Source organism: Mugil cephalus, chromosome 5 (genome assembly GCF_022458985.1).
Source record: "Mugil cephalus isolate CIBA_MC_2020 chromosome 5, CIBA_Mcephalus_1.1, whole genome shotgun sequence".
In the NCBI taxonomy this organism is placed as follows: domain Eukaryota; kingdom Metazoa; phylum Chordata; class Actinopteri; order Mugiliformes; family Mugilidae; genus Mugil; species Mugil cephalus.
The window spans coordinates 11831357-11855478 of record NC_061774.1 but is presented as its reverse complement, the minus strand read 5'-3'; the positions used below and the strand labels follow the sequence as shown (position 1 = coordinate 11855478).

Sequence of the window (24122 nt, the reverse complement as noted above, 5' to 3'; positions counted from 1 at the left end):
AAAGCCATAGTGTGTTGATATTAAAAATGTGTTTATAGGTGGCAAGGCCGTCTGGTGACCGGGAGAGAAAGAGGGAGAGATTATTAAGGAGGGAAACTGTGTACAGGAAAAATTGTGGCCATAGTTACACTGTTTGTTTCTAAGTGTTTCTAAATGCATATGTTTCTGTTTGTGTGGGATTGTTTTCCATAAAAGAACAGCGCGCTTGCCGGACCATTAAAATGCACATCTGAATGAAACAAACTGTTGTCCAAATCTCCATGGGTGCCCTGTGAGCTTAACATTCATTTCCTTCGAAACGCCCTGCCTCCATAGAGACGGACAAGGATAACACAACACGTTCTAATTTTGTTTCTCGTCTTTCGCAAACCCTTACTCTTGAATAAACATACAAGCAACAACTAAAATACAGACATCATGGCAATGAATTGTGAAATGTCCACGTTGAGAAAAACAGCAGCAAGGCGCTAGCATGTCTGCCCCCTCTTTGAATGACTTACAATGAAAATACCGTATTTGATTTTATCTTCCTCCATCAGGCTTTTCTTCACAAATCACTCTGATCTTTTCATTTCTGATTTGAACCAATTCCAGCGTGTCCCTAAATCAGAAACAAGTCAGACCTTTTCTGATTGAGTCTCAACAGCCATTATGAAAATTTTCCTGCAATCAATCTGTAAGCAAAAAGCATGTGATCGTATGCTGATGAAACGTTGTTATTTCCAACAGTAATCTGGACAGAATGGGGCTGAAGCACCAGTTCTCCTGATTTCCACTCAGCTAGACACAGTAATATGATACTGTGATCTACTATGATCTTCAGCTGCCTGCAATTCATCCAAATCAGCAAAAAAAAAAAAAAAAAAAAGCATAAAGCTTTCTACAGACCTCATAAAAAGAGGTGTTGTTGATTATCAGGCTGGAAAAGGTTAAAAAAAAAAAAAAGTTTGTAATCCAGAAACCCATGGTCAGACAGACTGTGAACAAGTGGAGGACATGCCAGGGAAGTGGTCCACCAGCAAAGATCACTCCAAAAGCAAGACACGTAACAGTCTGAGGGGTCACAAAGGAACCCAGGGTAAAGTGGTAAAGACAAAGCCAGTGCTCTCCAAGCCAGCTTCTGTAGCAAGAAGAGTATTGAGGAAAATGTTTTTGTGGATGGATAAAACTTTATTTGGCTTAAATGGCAGGTGTCATGTCAGGAGGTGAAACAACACTGCACCAGAACCTTCTCCCACCTGAGAAACATGGCAACTCATTTGGGCCTGATTTGCTTTAACTGGACAAGGACGGCTTGTCACCATTGATAGAAAAATTTATTCTGAATTCATTCCTTCATTCATTAACTGTAACTGTTTGCACCTATCCCAGCTATTGCAGGGCTAACGCAGAGAGACAGACCACCACACTCACACCAATTAACCTAACGAACATGTGTTTGGATGGTGGGAGGACGCTGGAGTATCCGTGGAGAACCGACGTAGACACAGGGAGAACATGAAAACTCCACACAGAAAGGCAGAATTCAGGAGCTGCCCCCTGAATTCTGAATTCTACCAATGAATATTTTATAAAAAAAATATCAGGACACTGGTTCATGAGCTGAATCTTAAGGGAAACTGGGTCATACAGCAAGACAAAGGTCCTTCCATAAAACAACGGTTAAAGAGCTAAATGCTTTGGAATGACAGAAAAGTCCCGACCTTAATCCAACTGAAATGTCGTGGAAGGATCTGAAGCAAGTCGGTCATGTGAGGAGACCCACTAACATCTCAGAACTGAAACGTTTCTCTTCTGAGGAATGTGCTAAGCCGCTGTAGACAACTGATCAGAAGTTACCTGCTGCACAAGGGGGTCACACCAGACCCGCTTGGGTTCATTTACTTTTGCATCTAATGGATATGTACAAATGATTTGTTTTTTATGAACAAACAAACACAAAAGCATAATGTGTTTGTTTCAATATGAGTTGATTGGATTCTGTGTCCTGTCGGGGCGTAGGTGAAAATCCGCTGATGCTTTAAATCATTTTTATGCAGAAATGTCAAAAATTGGGGATGAAAAAAAAGGACTTTTACAGCGTCACTGTATGTCCGGTCTAATGTCACCTAAGTTAAATGTTATCTCCACATTACTTAGGCATGAAAGAAGCAGACAGATACTGTAGTTAAGCAGAGAAGATGAAAGGGATACATCTCCCGATTTGGAAGACACAGAGTGAAAGACATCAGAGAGCAGCATCAGTCCTCCCAATAACAGCCCCAGGTCTCATTTCCTAATCACAGCGCTAACCAAGATGAATCTGCAGCCCGTGTGTGTGCGTGTGTGTACAGGCATGCATGTTTGTGTTTAATGAGAAGGACTATTTCCAAGTGCTGATGAATTGCTTTAATTGATAATTATGCATCTAAATACAATCAAAAATATGATTGTGTCTGCATGTGTTAGTGTTCTTCAAAGTTAATATATTGCGCGCATTTACCAACACACACGCGACCTATGTCTGTGTGCTCTTCAGCCAGTATGCATGAATATCAATTTAACTGTGTAACAAAGCAATATTCAGTGTGGACTATAAGCTGCACTGCCCCCTTGCTCCCATAATGATTCATTATCCCCAGGGGAGAAATATGAAAGCTAGGTATTGGTAAACTATCAACTGATCAGACGGCACAAACAACTTAAATGTCAGCTCTGCTCCGTAGTTAGGAAGCGAGGGGTTGCTGTGAGGTTGACTGCTCATTAGTTTACTGCAGACACGTAAAACCTGCCGTGGCACTATGACTCACAGTGTGTGCACTGTAAATGTGTGTGAAAGCCATGAATATAACCTCAAGCGTACGGAATACGAATCCAGCCACCGTGCGCTTGTGTAACCGTAACACCTGCTCATGCTTTCCATATTCATCTTTCACCCTTAAATATTCCGTTCGATTCTCATTTCTTGCTGTATTTGTGTGCAGCTCAGGTGTGTTGTCTGTTTAAAAAAGAGAAAGAGAGAGAGAGGTCAATGATCATGAGAATGTGCTAGAGAGAAGGATACATGCAAACACCCCCCTAACTCTACACACATGCAAATGTCGACTTTACGTCAAACCTGCAAGGCACAGCACAGAGCGTCTGTGGAGAACAGAGCCATGGTTACAGAACATATCGTATTCAATACTGAATCATTCTGGCAAACCGATGTGTTATAGTTGCATGTTCCAAATGGCTGGTCATGAATAAATAATATTACAAAAAAGCCTGCCTATGAGACACCGTGATGGGGAGTTGATCACCTCATCATTCACACAGAAGAAAATGATTGGGCACCGGAAAAACCGTAAGGAAATGCAACCAGGAACCAATTAACGGGACATTCACCAAGGAACCAAGACCTTTCTCAAGCTACAATATGCAGGAAATAAAGGCTAACAGGTAATGTGCACCTACTCAGGCACATAGCATGCAGCATCCACAATCTGCACCGTATCCACATACACACAAATACTAATGGACACATAAAGGCGCACACACACACTAAATTGAAATGATTATCTGTAAGTGTTCATAAACCCCCCGGGGAGGAATATAACAGCTGATTAACTAGCTATCAAGTCCTACGAAGACCTGCTGGTAATTTATGACAGCCATTATCACTGTCAGGTAGCCAATATGCACAAAACACAAGCGCACAAACACATGCACACAGCCCTTCTGCCTTGATCTTTCTCACACATATGACTAAGAAACACAAACAAAGATTCATGAATCAAGTCATTCTGCATAATCCATTCATTCGACGGACTTTGTAATTCATTTTAAGCTGTTTAAGCTGTTCTCCCCGTGCCTGTGGGGGCATTCTTTGGACACTCCAACATCCTCTGGCAGTCCATACACAAATGTTACATTAATTGGGATTCAAAAGTTTTGGTAAGTGTGTATGTGAGTGGGAATATTTGATAGTGCGGTACAGGCTCTAGCATCCCTGTGACCCTACAGGATAAACAGTAATAAATAATGGATGGATAATGCGGACATGGTGCCGTGCAGGTATTTGTTAAGTTAGACATTCCTTTATGTCCTTCAGGCTCATTTTAAATACAATACTGGCTACATTATTTGAGTAGTTTTACATGAACAAAGAAATACTTTTGCTGGATTTAACCTTTTTAACACTGTGCAACTGCTGGGATCCAGCAGACTCAGAACAGATTGAGAATTTAAATTTATCCCATAGGAAATTTGGTAATACTTGAGTGGAAAGTATAACCAAAGCACCCATGCGAGCTCCCACCTCTGGGGGCAAATCCGAGCTGAACACAGCACCTTAGACCGTTAGTCCATCCTGACTTAAAGTGAGATATTCACTTTTAACAAACCAAATCTGCCTTTTCCCACATCATATCTGGGCCGCAGTGTCATACGTCATACGTTCATGATTAGTCAGTTGTCTGGTAGATACATTCCATTAATCATTTATGTTGTTCTAATATACAAGCAGCATACATTTCAGTCCAGTCTGCGGCAGTCATCAACATCAATGACCAGGATAGTGAGAAAACAAAAAGCTTTTATGACACCATAGCAAGTCAAGATCAATTTAGAGTCACCAATCAGCCTAACGAGCATATCTTTGGAGGTGGGAGGAAACCAGAGTACCTATAGAAAACTCTCACAGACACAGGGAGAACATGCAAACTCCACGGAGAAAGGTCCCAGCTAGACTCGAACCCCTTCTCGCCAGGAGGCATCAGTGCCAACCACCAAGCTGCTCTGCCGCCCTGATCTGATTTCTGACTGGCTTAAAATTTGTTTTCCTATCAGCAACCAGGTTCACTGACTTCCCGGAGCGTGCCAATAATATGGATGAGTGACACGTAAATTTTGACTCCCGTAAAACTCTTTAAAAACAGGAAGTCTTCTGTGACTTTCACAGGGATGGGAGCACACCCACTCGCTCACCGGGGACACTTCAACTTCTGTCCTTCACAGGGTCACATTTTGGGGATAAATGAGATATGCTAAAGTGGGTGTTGTCCTGTTTGGATTGATGAGAGCTCTAATGCCACATCCTCCCACTCAGAAGGACAGCTAGAAAAATGAACGTCCGTATTACCCTGCTGTGTACCTCTCAGCTTGTGACTGACAAGCCTTTGGCATAAACAGGAATACAATAATTTAAGGCCCACAAAGTCCCCAGGTGCACAAGCATTTAATGGCACACACACTCTTCCGATGTGACTTGGCAGCAGCTGCGCAGCCCCGCTGTGGTTTTACTTTATTATTCCTTCACTTTGGGAAACAAAGAGGACGAATTCAATTTGCATTAACACGGGGATGTTGTGTCCCTCTGTTCACATTCTCATGTGCACACATTTCCTCACACACAAACATAGGCACAGACAGGCACACACATAAGCTTTTGGCAATTTAGCTTATTCAAAACTCCTTTCGGTGCTAGACCAACATCATTACAAATACAGAACCCACATGTAGATTCCAATTATGGAAACCATGGACGTTTTGCTTGTTTGTCAGACTGCAGTCTGATACAAAATCGCACAGAACTTTAACTCTCACTGCAGCTTCCAAAACATCCCAGTCCATCTGTGACAGAAAACATCCATTTTAGAGGAACTTTATAATAATTCATAGCACTATATAGTAGGTCAGGGAAATAATAAAACACAGGCACCTGTCCAGTTTGCATGCCCACACTTCCCCAGGGGCCATGGAGAATAGCTGTAGTTGTTTTTAGTATTATTATTATTATTATTTGACAGCACAACACAGTTCTTTAGACTGGAAACCTGAGTGACACAGAGTACTTTAAAAAACTATGGATCATATATGCATAATCATATCGACAAAAGAGATTTAATGTCACTTGAAACCGTTATCACAAGTTATTAGATTCATTACTATTGATTTGGGCATGTGAACTCGTCAATCTGGAACATTTTTCACAAAGGTAAATATCCACATTCATGGCACAATCTGATGCTTTTCATTTTACTGTCCAGTTAAGTAGAAACCTGGGCTTGCACAAACAATCTGCATTGGCTTAAAAAGCAAACTTTCCGTTGTTGAGTGGGCTCTTAAAATGAAATCTGTGCACAGTATGAAAACAGGAAAACTATTTTTTGGCCCAGCGCTAGCTAAATATAGTAACATGTAGTACTAGCACCTAATGTAAGCCCTTCCTCAGGAAATACCTCTTAACTTTTATCCTCCCGCTCCTGTAGTCTTCCTTTTTTGCATTTCAAGTTGCTGTCTCTCTTCCCGCTGCTCACTCAGCCTTTTAATAACGTCATTCTACTTGGAGGAGATATGTGTGGCAGTTGTGATAAGGAGTTGGACGAGGCAACGATGCAATTTGTCTGCATCTCCTCCCAGTGTCACTGCAGTTCAGATCCTCTTGCAGATAAAACCGTCAGCCTGTGATGCACAGTATGTCCCAGCATGGCTGGTATCTGTGATCTACAGAGGAAGCAACGTCTCATCAGCAGATGCTCTTGTTATTCTCTAACTTATCCTGATCATTTCTGCTAAGGAAAGATGAAAGAGTTGGTCATGGTGATGGTGGTCAATGAAAGTTTTTCATGGGTTTAACAGGTTAACAAAAAAGGTTATCATTCATCTTTATATCAGATGCTTCTTAGTTAAGACAATAAATTAAAAAAAAAATGTATAGATTTAGTCAATTTAATTCCTTCCCTGTTATTTATTAGTCCTAGAGGCTCGTTGAGCATTTGTACCCATTGACAGGGATATGCATTTCCAGACCTAATTAGGTATTGATCTTGTTATGCTGATCGATTCAACTACTTCTCATATATTGATTGTGTCTATCTCAAGTGAAAAGGAAGAAACTCAGTGCATGGCACGTGCTTTCATTAGTATTATTTTCATTACATTAGCTTATGCAACTAGATTATACACTTGAGTCGTATCAAATTTGTTCCGCTGTCCCAACTCCATGACTGAGTTAAACTTTCTACAGTGTTTCATTACTGCAGCTGTCAAAAGCAGACAAATAAAGATCTTGACATTTTCAAAATGTGGTGAACAGGTAGGCTAACATTAATCAGACCTAACAAAAAGGTTGCAGACACATTCATCACCAGTGTCAAGTATAAGCTTATGAACACGGAAAAACATAAAGTGCCTCCCCCTTTTCTCATTCATGTTTCCATTTTTTGGACTTGCGATCACTTGAGATTCTGAGAAATTCATGTTTCTTTCATTGTCCTAACCATTTCAGCATTAGGCTGGAAAATTGAGGATACGCCTTCCACTCTTCATCACATCCACTGCAGCTGCAAAATATGAACCATGCAGGTTTAACTGGACTAAACACTTTTGCTCTTACTACTGTAGCTCTAGGAGCCACAGTAGAGGAGCAACACACTTATACGAACAGTAGAGTTTCAAACAACCCCAAACACAACCCTTTCTAACTTGGGTTTTGTGAGTGTGCAGGTTATTTTCACTATTTTGACTGACTATTGGAAGTATTGAAAGTATACTGGCTGTGCGTTCTCACTTGCCTTTTCCCTTTAATACACCTGTGCACATGTGAGCATGATCCAAAGTCTCTTCACATGTTTTTTTTTTACATACATAAATTGCTAGTGTGACCAGGCCTCAAATGTTACAGGTGGCATGTAAGCTCCATATGAACGGACCCCACTTGTAGCATTCACAACCTCGTAAAAAAGCTCAAGAGCTCCATTTGAAGGCAGCAACATGCTGGACTCCGTTGCTGTTAGCCGCATGATTTAATGTACATTAACCAGATGGGAAATTTCAAAATCGCCTTTAATTCGAGGGGTAATGCAATAAGCCATCATGACCAATAAAACAAAGTGGTGTAAATGTGTAGCTTCAACACATTTGAAAATGTCCCAATGTGGAAATATCTGATGAATAAACAAACGGCTGTAAACTATATAAGTTTGAATGGAAATTAAATAACATGGTTGAACGGACACACAATCATGCAAAATAAACAGTGCATACACATTATGTCGTATCCAGTCAGATCCCCACTCTGACCCAGGTAATGCATCGTAAAGCTCTTTGCCAACCCTTGTGAAACACTAGAAGAAAAAGAAAAGGCAGCCGCACTCGACTGATTACAAGCGTAGATTTACAAAATGTCCACATGTATTATTGATTGCGCATTGTATGCAGGACAAAATGATTATACATCTGGCAGTGCTGACACCAACTGAATCATTTAGCACTCATTGGATGCATCACACAAACAAAGAGCCACCTTGACTGACAAAACAAATTGCCGTAAATGTGTAGCTTCGAACGCCTACTGTATTTAAAAATGTGAGAAAAGCCCGAGGACTTAAGTTTTTACCCATATCCTGTGGTGGTCATGTAAGCTTTACTCTGTAATTTAAGATCTGGCACCTGCTCCATTCAACGTCATTACGTTATTGTAAATACCATACAGTATGTAACAGTGTTGTACATAAATGTTAGATTGGCAGACAATTTCCTGGGGAAAAAAAAGAAAGAAAACATCATGTCTTCGCAATAGCCTGGGCTATCATTAGTCTTCTATTCAAACTCAGACAGATATAAAATCCCAAGAAGACAAAACTTTCCCTGGAATTGCTTGCCGTCTGTATTTTTCCCCACAATGCGTTCTGTCTGATCTAGAAAGATTTCTGCTCGCCTGTTTTTCTTTGAAATAACCACAGGGCACTCTACCACCTGGTCTCCATGCCTCTGATACTGGTTCTTATTTAGTTATTTGTGGCAGCGGTATTATTTTATTTATTGGGGCCTGAAATTGAAGTGCATTGCTGGATTAGAAATCTGATCCTCTGATTCTGAAATGTGCTCAAAAAGGCCGGCAAATCTCGTCACCAATTGGATGACACCTGCTCCAAGGATAATTGCTTTCAAAGAGTACACTGCCCAGCTACTTTTATACTCCCATCCTGGCCACACACACAAATACGCCCGCACACAATCACATTTGAATCAGTGTCAAGCCTCTTTAGCTAGGACACACAACGTCAGTCTCTTGTTTCTGTCACTTGTTCGCTCCCATGCCATTATTTAATCCAGGGGTTCTCAAACTTTTTGGAGCCAGGGACCCCTTACAAGGGAGAAAACTTTCAAGGACCCTCTCATACTCATACTCACCAATTAAACATATGTTTACTACCATTTGTGATTCCAGATGCCACAGGAATTGTTTGTTTCAAACTATATACTAACCTTGGTCTTAGCATCACTTGAACAGGACGTACTGAAATATTTGTCCACTGTCACAAGCAAGAAATGCACAGGAGCTGTGCAGCAAGTGTCTCATGAGTAAAGCAACAGATACAGGAGAGTGACTTGTTACATATTTACTCTTTATTCGATCCAAAGCTAATGTAGGAGAGAATAATTGGTTTAATATGTTTGTTTTATTGGCACAGCAGTCCCCACATGTAGTTATGCATTTTTTTTTTAAATTAATTAGCATAACTTAAAGAATTTACTACAAATTATTTTGTGGACCCCCAAGCTATGGTGCAGCGACCTCCAGGGTTCCGGGGGCCCCAGTTTGAAAACCGCTGATTTATTCTCACCTCAATGACTGCTTCCTACATTTTAAAATGTTGATCTACTTTCTTTGTCAATATGGAGTTTAAAGGCTGCTTTTTTTTCTTTTTTTTTTTTTTTTTAGAAGAAATGATGAACAGAATTAACATTTTGTTACCGGCTGAGTTTGCACCACGCTAAATGAAGCAATTGCTTTTCAGATGAAAATAATGACGCACTTGTGTTTGAATACAAATACTCTTAACGCTGTCAAGATTAACTGGAAGGGAAACCTGTCACTGCTGTAGTTTAGATGGCCGCACTCAAACTGTACTCAACCATTACTGAATGGGGGGAGGGGGGTAAACACATCAATGATGATGCTATGCAGTTACTGTGGCGTTTCCTGTCGAATATTAACACTGGTTCTCCATTGTGTTGTGGTCTCTACCATCTCCTCAGGGAAATACGTGACTCTTCCTCTGTTTAAATCTCTGCTGTGATCTGTGGATTTACCAAAGCTTTTTCCCTGCTGCTACTTTTAAAAATCACAGATGCGAGTAAACGAGAACAGTAAAAAAAAAAAAAAAAAGTCAGTTGAGAGATGCTAAAAGGCTGGCGGCAGAATCTGTGGAGTAGAGTAGAGTATAATCCTCAGTGCTCACCCCTTTGCATCACCCATTGGATCTTTTGGGGACTGAAACCTGTCTATTCACAATAGGAGCATTAGATACCAATTTAGGCTTTTACAAGCAAGTATCATAGAAACTCTTGGTTGCGGTTGGTGTAAAAAGAGCCCTCTGCTCTGATATCGCCACTTCTGCGCAGCAGGACTCTTTAAATGCCCCACTGCAGTGCAACACAACATCACCTCGAGCAAGAGACTTGAAGAAAACAGACAAACTCTCTTGATAAATCTCCCGCTGATCGCAACATGAGTCAGTCCTTTTGAGGTTTCGTGTGTTTAAAGCTCCCCTGAGTCTTCCCGTTATTCCTTTTTATCCCCGTTACAAAAATAAACATTTGCTTTATTTTGAAGCAGCCTGTGTGAGGTTTGCTGTTGGCTGTGGGAGCAGATACAGTAACTACACAATCTAACATACTTAGCGTCAAAGCGAGCTGCCCCCTTCAAAGTATTTTTTATATTATGACTTTCACATATGTTCATCTTACCTCTATAGGACTGTTAAAACCAAATCTAAAGACTTTAAGGCAAGATTGCAAGGGTTTAGAAGAAGGTAAAATAAGTAGAATTTCACTGATCTTTAAAGTGAAGGGATCCTTTCATTTGATAACAATTATGCTCAAAATCATAGCAACAGACAATAACTAAAATAATAGTTTCCATAGAATAAAAAGGTTCTTGTGAACTGTCATGTAGTGTATATTGACTGTGCATATCAGCTGTGAAAAGAAGGTTTTCTTATGCAGCATTTGACTCAACCTACAGACCTGACAGACTTATAATTCCACATTTAAATCCACGCCGCAAAATAACACTCCCACCTTCCCCAGGAGATTATTTTCATATTGCTGCATTATCACCTCCACTTAAGCTGTGAGCATTCACTTAATACATTTGAATGTCAATGCACCCACCCAGAGAAAGAAAAAAAAAGTTTTTTAAGCAGCATAATGTACATGACAAGCAAGATCACACAGAGACATGTTAACTATCTCCACAAGAGCAACTTACCCGGTACCTGAATGATGCAAGTGGAGCCAGTTCAGGAATAAGCCGTCTCCCTCCGGGCGTTTTTTTCCGGGGAGCTTGTGGCTCGTCTCATCCCATCACAACCTTGCTAATCTTCTAGTTTTGAACCTGGTTCTGCAGAAAACACATCACACTCTAGCACTCACACATATAACATCTAAACTGACAGGACTGTGAAACATCTAGAGCAGATTCGTCAGGAAAACGGTTAAAAATGCTCCTGACCTCAGTGTTCTCAACGGATCATAACATGAATGGCAAGCCATTTCCTAACCTTTTAACCAGTACTATATGTCAGTAATGCAGGCGAGTGAATTAAGTTTAATCGTAATATATATGTGGTAAATGACGGTCACATTCCAAGACTGAATTCCAAGATGGCAACCTTTCGCTGATGTGAATATTGATGAGCATCCAGATGACGGATGTTAAGGTGTGCTGTCTGGTTCAGACTGACTGCATCCACGTACGGCCCTGACCTGTGTCATGAACGTCTGAACGGGATACTAGACATGCCACCGATTTAGCACAGTTGTCTTTTTGCTAACCAGGCAATGCAGTATTTAAGCTACGTTCAAGGTGTAATATATCAGTTATTCGTTTTCCTTGTTCAAGCCCAATGTTTTGCTGTATATTTCCTTCACATAAAACCATGACTCAGTCTTAAGAGCGTTCTAGTCATGCTTTTAACAGAACCTCATTTTTGTTTGTGTCTTTGTTCTCACGTGTTCTCCATCTCCCTCCCTTTTATCTTTTTGGCTGTCAGATATCCGTCTGGGAGATGAGACATGGCTGCACACTTGATCTAAGAGAAGCGAGATGGTGACTGTACCTTCATGTTACACAGTTCACATCAAAGAGGCACGAGCGCGCACACGCTCATCTGTGGCGAAAACAAAACAAAACAAGGGAACACCATCTGGATAGCGAAAAGAAAGCAGGTGCTTGGTCATCCGGCTGCCAGCGATACATCGGTACTGTTGCATGTGGTACCAAATGTGCTTGTATGTTCCGTAAACTCCTGAGTAATTAATATGAGCGCTGTGCAACACGGGCACGTCAGAGGGAGGAGGGGAAGCAGGAGGATGAGCGGAGGGAGGGGCGCTGGTGAGAAAGCTGTGTTTAATTAGAGTCACGGAGAGGACTGGGCGTCCTGTGGGACCAACCACTCCTTCATAAACTCTTACGCCAATTACCGTTCTGCTGAGAGAAGAACATGTAAATGGACAGACAGAACAGTGAAGTATGTGAGAGACAATTTGATTGGCAGGCCTAAACTGGCAGAGCACACAGCGTAACTCACAATCAGAACAGCCTGGTTTTAACGCGAACCAGCCACGGCGCGGTCCCTATCACGTCTGCTAACTTACATTTCTCCGGCTGTAAGAATGATTACACCTATCATTTACAAGCTGAGCAAACAGCGGTTTACAGGATAAAACAGAAAAAGAGCATTCAACACATGGACCCCAGAGAGGAGACATTTCCAGGTGGTTAGCAGCGGGTTTAGGCCTGTATTGCTCCGATAGGAGCCAGGCATCAGCATCCATCTGGCATCCTTGCACACACACACCCAAACACAGGCTCGGCGACCGGCTCGCCTGCATCTAGATGTCCTGGAGTCTTTCGATAACGTAAAACTCTGAGCTCACACCATGATGTAGAGATCCTCTCTCTTTCTCTATTCTTCCCCTATTCTTCCCCTCCATCGACACTGCAATCACTCACAGCGGTGGGTGTGACTCTATCAAAAACAGCATCAATCTCATCTGCTTATCCTCTGCGCGCTTTTCCATGATCTTTTATTTTTCCTTGTTGCATGTCAGCGACTTGTACGGAGCGTTTTAAAAACAGTTATAGAAGGTTAAATTTGTTTCGGGCAGTCATTGATTCTCGTTATGTTGGGTAATTTGATTTATCGGAAACAGCTTCAAATCCTGGTTCTTTTAAGTCAGTTTAGAGCCCGAGAATGCTGTCTCGCACACACTGTCTGCAAATGAATGTAACTGTTCTGTTTAACGCGTGGAAGGGAAAGAACGAAAGGCAAAAAATAAAGTAAATACACAGATGGATTTATATGGAAATACGGAAGGTAATGGAAAACAGAGAGCCAGTGACGGACGTAGTGGTGCAAAGATTCAAAGAGAAAATACTGTAGCATAATGTGGAACGGCAACAGAATGAATAGCAACAGAAAGAAGGGAGGCAATGAAGTGGAAAGCAAAACATGTAAGGGATGGGTGAAGGGAAATGCTGTCGAAGGAAAGCGTGGAAGGGGATTAAGTAGATCTAGAAAACGGGAGAAAGAAATATGGCGAAAGACGATTGAATTGAGAGCAACTCTTTTTCTCTTTGTCAGTCTGATAGACTTATTTTGAGCCCCTGCAACAGATTGGCATCACAGACCATCATCGGGGGAGGCAGCGGGTCACACTCTTCTCGGCTTATAACAAAAAAAAAAAAAAAACACTGTCACTTACACACAAAAGAACAGAGCCACACAAAACGAAAGGGGGGGCGCGTGCGTGGAAATACGCAGGCACGCGCGAGAAGTTTGCGAGCACTTGCCCTTTGAAAAGAAAAAGACAAGGAGAGAGTAGGAGAAGGAAAGCAGGAGTCCAGCAGAGAGTGGAGACCAGCAGGAAGCGAATGAGAACGGGAGGTGACAGAAGACGGTTACCCTGACAACCAGGCCTCTGGTGACAACTGCCTAATCAGTGGTTGGACGGTCAGATAGGCCGAACGGCCCCCCTGGGACGTATGTTCATTTCACCAGGAAATATTTTTACATTAATGACCACTGGAAGTATTTTATAACAAATACATTTAACGATTCAAAGAGACTCTAGCTGAACAGTGACCAAAGGTTATCAGAGAAATGTCACTCAGTTCACTCAGAAGATGTAGAAACATTTTGGAAGTTACCAGACAGAAAGCAACAGCTAAAGGACATCATGGCAGCAAATTGTTCTCCAGCATTTTGTAGCAGTGAATTATTAATAACTGTGTTCTTTTTTATGAAATGTTATCAACTCCAAAAACTAAAGTAAAATGAATTGATTTCTTTTTTTTGTGTGTGTGTGTGTGTGTGAGTGTGTGCGTGCCCATATTTAAATCTGCAGGAAAAGTTAACGCATGTTCATTTTACTAAACAAAGGCCATCTTTTTCTTGTGGTTTAAAACCCACCACCACAATTCTCAGTGGGCACTCCTCCACAAATCACTCTCCCGACAGGAAGTCAGTCAATAGAAGCCTCTGATTGTGATTGAAAAGATAGTTAAGCTCGTCTGCTCTGGGGAGTAAAGCCCAGAAGGGTAACAATAAGCTGATAGTGTTTACACATGAAGAGAAGCATTTAAAAGTATTTACTTAAAGTCGAGAATGAACATTTCTTAATAGGCTTTTCCACAGGTGTAACACTGCTGAATTTGACTTGCGCCGCTGAGGTCCTGACTGTCCTTGATTTTAAAGGCATTCAGAAGGAGTTAACCTTAGGGGCAGGGTCACCATCTCCCCTGACACTAGGTGGACCAGAGGTCACCGCCCTTGAAGACAGGCAATATTCAGAGTAAGCATCCCCCCACCAAATCTCCCCTACCGGGCTTACAAACGAGCCAAAGTCTAACATTGTGACATGCAACATCCATCACTAAAAAATGACAAATGTGAGCAGTGAAGTGAAGAAGAAAGAGACAACGTTCTTTTAATCCAGTAGCCTCTAAGGAAAAAGAAGTAAAAGTATAAATCTCTTTGCTCTCCGTAATTTTTATTAAAAAAAAAGAAAAAAAGGAAAAAGTTATTTCAGTAAAAGTCTCCACACACGTCTTCCTTCGGCATTAGATAATGTCCTTTCCTGTCATTCTCCCCTTTCTCCATTTCCTCTCGTCTGCTGCCGTGGTGTCTCTGGCTCACACAGACCGTCATTAGGCCGGCAAGATATCTGATAGCAAATTTAGTGCCACAGAGCACACGAATGACCACCGAGCTTACATACAACATGATCGTCACCAATTAGGCGGTCGATGCCGAGCTCGCTCATCATTCCCTGCAGCCGCCTGCCACGCTGATACTTGAATGTCACGCTTGTTAGTCTTGCCGTTTCAGGATGACGTGGATCCTGCTCACCAAACTTTAATTTCGACCGCCGGTGAGCAATCCGATCATACTAATAAGGAGATGCTGGCCTTGTAAACTGCCGGCCCGTTATAAATGTCGTAATAAATGTCATACAGGTCCGGTAGGCTGGGTTGTAAAATCTGGTCCAGTTTTGTATGGTCTTAATCATTGATACATGTCTCAATAGGTCACCTTAAATGGAATAAAAGATATTTTGCCAAGTGAATTGTAACACTGTTCTCTAGAAAACATTAGTGCGAGTCAAGTCGAGGAGATTAATGTATTTATTTTTAACTAATGGCACTGATTTACACCAATCAGGCTTAACATTATGACCACTTCCTGACAATGCAGTGTTCTGCTGGGAAACCTTCAGACCTGGCATTGAGGCGGATGTTGCTTAGACATGTACCACGCACTTAGACCAGACCAGGCACCCCAAGCCCATAGTAATGACACTCGTTGATGGCACCAGGCATCACCAGCAGGATGCAGCCTGACACAGGCACATACAGGAACAACCCATTGGACCCAAAGGCCTCCACTAACAGCATCCTGTTGCGAGACACCACATGGCGCCCTCTGAAGGTTCATATCCATTCTCTGATGAGTCACAACTGTTTTGGCATAAGGACGGAGACCTACACGACACTGGTCGTAATGTTATGCCCGATCGGTGTAATTCTGATCCCCCTATAATCTATAAACTTCGATGTATGAGCTCCGAAGAACGATGTAGCTACTGTGTGAGCGGAGCTATATTCACATTCATCTGCTGAAGGGGAAGTTCAGACAAATCACATTCAAAACAGATTTGTTTTATATGCCTTACACTGTCAAACGGGACAGAAGTTTTCCATTCTGGTCTCACCATAATCTCCATCCATACCCTTGCTTTATCAGTCCAATCAATCATCATAATGCTTGGTAACACTGAGATCCAGCATAAAACCTGAAGGGCACACTGTTCCCACCTTATAAATCGAGGCTCTCCTAGTCGTTTCCCAAGTATTCTCTTTGGTTATCTCAGTTATATGCACCTGACAGATCTCCTACTCCTTCAACCTGCTGGTACACCTGACATCATTCCGTATACATACATCCTCTGTGGCAGATCCTGCACCAGTACACATACCGCCCTGCATTCAGCCTCTGTCTCTGTTCTTCACGTAGTTTTGTGGTTTTCATTCATCTCTCCCTTGCTTTTTCTTGCATGAAATTATGTTTCCCAGTAGTCGTATGAAGCAAAGGTTTGCAGTGAAAAACGTTTCTGTTTCTTCTTCTAAAGTAATGCTCCTGCCGCTGTGAACGAGGTGAGACGCTAAACCTGACACATGTCAAGTTGTCAGCAAAATAAATCGTCCAAAAAAAAAAGTTGGCACATAAATGTCTGCAGACTTGTCAAGTATCCTGACAGCAAACCGAAATATGCCATTACTTCCTCTGATACTGTTCCAGATCTCTTCTCTGCCCTGCACATTTTCCAGTGGCATACACCAGCACAACACCATCTGCAATGCTACCCCTGAGATATGTAAACACGGACCATACCCTGGGGCTACAGGCACAGATTACAGTGATACATTTCACTCGAATGCAACCTGGTGAATGATCCTTGGACGAGGCGACGTGAGCAACACTGTCTCCCTTGATGGGCTGTCAGATTAAGGATTATCAGTGAGCCCCGTTAAAACTCACAGCACTGTTCCACTTCCTGCTCCCCCCATCAGCTGCGTGCGAAACCTGTCAGAGGAGAGCGAGAGGGAGCATCAAGGGTATCAGAAGGAGCGCAAAGTGGGCTGGGATGAGTGAGGAGGGGAAGTGAGTGCTGGCAAAATAACAGCAAGGCAATTACAACGAGGCAGAAAGGGGAAAGGGAACTGACAGTAAAAGGGTAGAGGGTGTATGGCATGTTATCAGACCGTATTTTACGAACCTGTGTGGGCTATTCAGCAGATTGTGTTCCCTACACATCAGCTTCCTCCAACAACCATGAAGACATAGTGGGAGAACTGACTCCTGGTGCATAGCAACACTGCACTCTACAGTTTGGAGAGGGAATTCCAAAATATAGCAAACTCCATTTATCCCACATTGGAGGAAACTGCAGCTGTTTTTCTGTCTACCAAGAGGATATGTGAAAGTTGGTGTAGAAATGAAGCTGCTTATATTCCAATACGCCATACAGAAATAAATAAATAAAAGAAAAACTATGATTTTACACAGTCTGTTTGGGACCAACTACCTGGTAAATACTGTCATTATATACAAAACACTCCATTTTATACAATGAAAAAAGGGCAGAAACTCTGAAGAGGCGATTATAAAGGCTCCACTTCACATTGCAGCAATATTCCACTCTAAAAATATGGCTGCGATTCTTACTTTTTTAAAAAGCTCTTTAATATTGTTGGTGTCCACCAAGGACACAGTCTGATTATATTCATAGTGTGCACTGAGCCCAGGTATCCTTTGATGCACTGAAACGCGAACTGAAAACTTGAGAGGTTAAAGTTTAAGGCCCTGGAACAAAGGAGGTGGAGACGAACCTGCTGACCAAAGACAAACTGCTGGTCTTTGTGCATCACTTTAAATTTCATTTAAAACCTCGAAATTAAGCAGCGACACTTAAAACCGGAAGATGTTTCGCCAAGTTCAAGGCCAATCCCGAACCTCGTGATGATCACGTACGGTTATAATTCCTTGCAGTGTTGTTTACAGATGTGTATGGGTTCACTGGTTCATAAATATTCTAAAACAAAAAAGGAAACCTACTGTAGTTCTAAAATGACCTTTTCTGCTTCGGTTGAATGGCTGCCGACCTCGATGAAATGGATGCTGCTCTGAGTGGAGAAAGTCCCTGCAGCGGTGACATGATGTCGCAGCTGACACTTCCTTGCGGCTGAAATCACAGAAAGAAGTGAGAAACAAAGAGATTCACTGGAGTCTTTAGTCCCAGAGGGACACCTTGCTTCTCTAACATGAGATTATCCTGTTATCCTTAACACTTGTGGGTTAAAGATTTTTAAAATATTCGTCTTATTTCCATTTAACAGCAAGCAAAATTCTGTTAAAAACGTATAATAGTGTTACACTGCCCCCTACTGGACAATACTCATTACTACAGCTCTAATCACAGCTCCTGCTCACAAGACTCTCTATGCCAATTAGTGCAAGACTGCATTAGAGTTGCACTGTCACAATTCCACTGATGATGACAAAGCTCAAAAAGGACAAGTCTGATGGTGTAATTTGCTTGCAATCAGCCGCAAATAAGCTGCACTGGATGTTAGTTTCTCTCGTTTCAAGTCATCACCGCCATTAATTTGACATCAACCGCTGACTCATTATGCATTCCAACAGAGTGGAGCTGCTCAGCCATGTCCACCATCCTCCAGTCAGACTGATATATAGCAGCAAGCTCTGAGCAGCCTGCAGATCTCAGGCCCAGTGGTGCTCCGTGTGCAGCTGCACCCAATGTGGGGAGATATTGAAAAGTCCACAGTGCATCTACAATTTACATGAATAAATAATAAATTAAAAACCTTTGTGGGTGCTTTAATCGTTTCCCCTACGAGTATCCGTCCTTTTTTCATATACGTGTCGAGTGCATCTAGAAAGTATTCACAGCGCTTCGCTTTTTCCACATTTTGTTATGTTACAGCCTTATTCCAAAATGTATTAAATTTTTATTTATTTTTTCGACGTTAAAATTCCACACAAAACACCTCTTCTATGGATAATGGAGGGCACTGTGCTCATTGGGACCTTTAAGGCAACAGAATTTTTTCTGTACGGTTTCCCGGATATGTGCCTCAAGGCAATCCTGTGTTGGATGTCTACAGACAATGGTTTGGGCCCTGACATGCACCGTCAACTTAGGTACCTTAGGTAGACACATGTATACCCTTCCAAATCACAAACTCTGTGGGTAAACCCATCAGAAACATGCTCAAACTGGGGTCCCCGAGTCAAAGCTTGGTGGTCTGCGAAACAATTTGTAATAAATTCTTTAAGTTATGCTGTATCATTAAAAAAAGTGCATAATTACATGTGGTGACCAACAAAACAAACTACGTTAGTTGTGGGTCAATAAAAAGTCTGATATGATTGTGACACAATGTAAATCTGTCACGTGTCACTCTCCTGTATCTGTTGCTTTACTCATGAGGCATTTGCTGCACAGCTCCTGCGCATTTCTTGCTTGCATCAGTGGATGAATATTTCAGTACGTCCGCTTCAAGTGATGCTAAGCCAAAACCAGCTAAACTGAGAAAATATGACAGTTATCTCGAGTTTGGATTTATTGAGAACAGCGAGGGAAGACCAAAATGTGTTGTGTGCCTTCAGGTGCTAGCAAATGAAGCCATGAAGCCTGCTAAGATAAAATTTGTAATTTCATTACAAAGCACCCAGAGTGTAAGGACGAAACAAAAGATTTTCATTCCTCACAAACGGGTGAGGAATGCCGTTGTTCAGTTTTCTGCCAATAATTTGAATAAGGGGCAATAAATTATGTTAAACCTGGAGCACTTAAGTATGCTTCAAAAAAGTTTTGAAGTTTTGATGCCGTTCATTTTCGGAAAGCTTTAAGATTTATAACTTGAAAATGATAAATGGTGTGAAGACAAAATGTCATTTGAATAAAATTACTCCGTGTGTAAAATTAAATGATGTTCATTTCTATGAAACAGGTCTTTTAGGTATTTGGTTTGAACAGCTTGAAGCAAATAATTCCTATGGAATTTGGAAAGACAAATGGCACTAAACATATGTCTAACTGGTGTGAGGATCCTCGAAAGTTTTCTCCCTTAAAGGGTCCCTGACTCCAAAAAGTTTGATTTACCAGCAAATTATTGATTTGCTGCCTCACTCTGTTACGGCAGACCGAGAGCATTTGGATCCTTCCTCTGTAGGCATTAGCGGATGCCTTTTTTTGATGTGTGTGCATTGAAATAGTAGACTACATCTGTTGTATTTCAGTACTGACTTACATATTCTGCACGCTTCCATGTTCAGTGAAGATTTTCCACACACTTGATGAACTGCTGCTAGTTGACCCTCTGGGCTCCTCCTCATTTGACTTCCCAGAGGCGACCCTGTTGTTATGGTTACGTGATCGACGACTAGTCGACTTCCTGCAGGGCACAGCAGGAACGTCGACCACCCCCAATACATATCAGCTAGGCCAAGTCATTATGTGTCTGCAATGAACAGTAGATGCACTGCAGGATGGGTAGCCTACTGCTTAACAGATTTTGTAACATTTGAACATTTGGTTCTTGTAAATATCCCATATGATCGCCTGTAGGTTCTTGAAATGGAAGTTTGCATAAGCATTGAGGATTTAGGAGCTAAAATGCTTTTTATGTCAATCAACTGTCAATGCATTGAGAAATTATACATTCTATATTTCTGTTATATATGCCACACTCCAAATGTAACAAATTTGTCTGGCTATCTGATTCAAAGATGACTCAAAATGAGTGCACCTCTAAGATTACAAAGCAATTTCCATAAAGGTCAAGGAAAAGGTTGCAAACTCCAAAAAGCAAGACACATTATAGTCTGAGGGGTTCTAAAGAAAAACAGCAATTAATGGGCTCTCTTACAGTGGCTGATAAATTTTTAATTGCTGTTATGGGTCATAAAAATGAAACAGCTGACATACCTTTGCAGCTTGGAGATATGTACAAATGAGCATTTGCGTTGAACAAAGAAATACACAAGTGGTCTGAAAGGTGCAAAAACTTTTAAGTGGCACTGAATGTGTTATCCAAGTACGGCAGCCATGGCAAGTTCTCAACACACAGCCAGCGAGATGTCAGTTTATCAAATAATGTACACCTATTAATATGACACGTAAGTAATAGAAATCCAGGTGTCACGTCTTATTAAAATGTCAGCCGTATTTGACGTGTCTTCAGACGCAGCACTTATTAGAACTGCAGGAGTTGGGTTGAGTTTTTGACAGGTTTTCTATCAGGAGAAGAAAAAGAAGCCTCAGAGCATGATCATTAACTTTGATATGAATGTGATGAATACAGCCATGAGCCGCAAATAATGAGTCATGGTTCGGAATATGATAAATCTTTGAAAACTTTGTAAGCATGCTCGTTTAATGCTCTCGTTCTGATACATTTTCCACGTTCCTACATCTGCACACCGGTGATTTTCCCAACCAGTGTTTTGACAAATTAAAAACACTCACCAGGACAGCCTCTGTATTTTCCGTGCGAATTAATCTGTTGATCAGCCAAGCAGTTCTGCTCCTTCATTACCAATGAGAATATCATTTAACTCTGCCAGCAAACCCAATCCATCCTTTTTTTTTTTGCAGAAGTCTGTGGGCTGAAATCACTCGGTGGTCACGGAGCAGTGGTTTAATCGGAAAATCCACAGGCAAACTCTGAAGTGGTGGAGTAAAGGACTTTGCGCGAGTTTTAAAAGGCTGGTCTGCAACTTTAAATTGGCTGTGGAGACACCCCGTGCCCAGGGTGGCTCCGAATAGGTCCACACTCATTAATATGGCAGTATTAATAAGGAAGGAAGAAAAATGCCTACATTGTTCTTAATCACGTTCTGACTGCCTGTACTGACAGAGTTCAGAAAGAATCATGAGGAAATAAAACCTCCATTGGGCGAATTCATGCATTCATTCATTCATCTACAAATCATTAAAACAGTCCGACTAAAATTCTATATAATAACCTTTTGCCAATGCAGGTGAGGCATTAACTCCCTATTCAAATACCCTGGCTTCTAATTTATACTCATCAAATTCAGTCACCTCGGTGCTCTTTTAACAGTTTTTAATGTTAAAATCTTTATTGAAATGTCATTAAGCTAATAAAGAAAGAAAGTTAATATCATTCTAACCTCGCTTGCTACCTGTCTGGAATTTAGCTGCGCAGATTCAGAGTTAGCCAGGATGAACTCAAAGGTTATAGAAATGACAAACTAAAACTTCACAACAGGCCCAAAGGCTGCAATGTTTCTCCTCCACGGATGCATTTTTTTTTTCTCCTGGAGGGTTGAAGAGGAAATGCGTACCCCAATGTAGTTTGCTTTTCACCCTCTGGCCCAAAATAGCTTCAGCCCCAGGATGGTGTGCAGACAAAAACTGCTTTTGCTGATTGGTCTGTACTTTCATTATTTTCAAAGTCTTTGGGGGAAAAGAGGACTGCAGCAACAACAACAGAGAATACACAGGACTCGATAAGTGCATCTACAGTGTCTCTGCTCTGGTCAAGTGTGAGACATAACGATTCATGTGAACTTTCATAAATATAGAGCCCTGAGGTTATTAGCTTAGGTTAGCATAAAGACTGAAAGCCAACGGAAGAAAATAGTCATTAGCCTCCCTAACTGTATGCATAATTTTAGATCTGCTTAGGATCATTTTAACGGTCATTACTAATGTAATACATACTTGGTATGTATTACAATATCCCTTTGTTTTCAGTATCTCTCTCTGGCCTCAAGCAGACTGCTCCCCTCATATGAGCTGGGTTTTTTTGGTTCTATTGTGTTGCAGATAACATTTACGTCAGAGCACTGACTTTCTGCAAACTTTGGAAGTCAGTGTTCTGGTCACCAAGCAACTTTTCCATCTTATATGTCCCTGAGAAAAAGTAACATTTTCAGAACGTCAGCACAAGATGCTACAAGTTAAATGGCTCCTGGCTGTAGCTGCTCATTTACCAAAGAGACAAACATCTTTTCATGTAAAACTGAGCAAAGACGCATTCCCAAAATCAATACTGACCCAAAGTTTAAGATCTTTTAATTTTAAAGAAAGTTCAAAACAATAACAGTCAAATCCTGCACAGAATAAAGTGATCGTATTTAGAATGTAAAAAACAGCAAACATCGTGGCATAAAGTCTCTGTACACACAACTGTGATGCTGCAGTTCTACAATAGGCTCCACAGTTTGTTGATTTAAATCTATTAGTCCTTCTTGTTTGTTGTATCAGTGCCAAAGCCTTTTGGCAGCGGATTCCAGTTTAAAGTCCTCCACGAGGACATGGTAACCTTTGTGCTTTATCAAATTATTATTTTCCCATCAACTTCGGTCGCAACAATGCTGAAAACCGTATAATAAGAAGCTTTTTTAATCAGGCGCGTTGGCCGAGTTTGTTTGTGTTTGCTCGTTCTTGTAGAAGCAGAATTGATTGAAAAGCTGTAAGACGGCATTTGGCTTTACTGGGAATCATTTAAATTACCAAGAAAAAGGTCACTTAATGAAAATAGCCTTTATTGATAGGTGAAATCAATTATATTAAGGCAACAGCAATACTGAGACTGACAGGAAGGTCAAGTGGGTGAGTGCATCATTTCTGCTTCTGGCTACACACTGGTTTAGGCCTTTTTCTGTAAAAACAAATGCATAAAAATCTGAAAAGGAAATAGAAAATGGATATAATGGCTTTCAGAAATGATTTTCACTGTCTTTGGCCGCATCACTCTGCTTTGCCTCCTCTGATCTGGAGCTCTGTTAAAAACAAACAAACATACAATATGTTAGTAGAAGATTTGTTTAGTGTAAAACTTTCTTGAAATATTTCCAAATAACACATAACAGTGGATTTTATTTTTAACATTGCTTTGGTTCATCTAAATAAAACTGATGATATGGAATAAAAATGTTTGCAATATACTTATTGCATTTGTATCACTAAGAGGTAGGTGAACATACTCAAACCACATTACGTACAATAAATAGCCCAGAAAGCAGCTAGCGACT

General features: G+C 41.2%; 1 protein-coding gene across 1 annotated transcript in view; it reads right to left on the bottom strand.

Moving 5' to 3' along the window:
* Positions 1–23143: 23143 nt before the first annotated feature.
* The window catches only part of LOC125008053 (dedicator of cytokinesis protein 2-like), an 81748-nt gene continuing 80769 nt past the window's right edge, over positions 23144–24122 (bottom strand). The window contains exon 51 of the mRNA XM_047585074.1: positions 23144–23870. Coding sequence (XP_047441030.1) covers positions 23808–23870 — 63 coding nt within the window. The 3' untranslated portion in view covers positions 23144–23807. The remainder of the gene's footprint in view (positions 23871–24122) is intronic.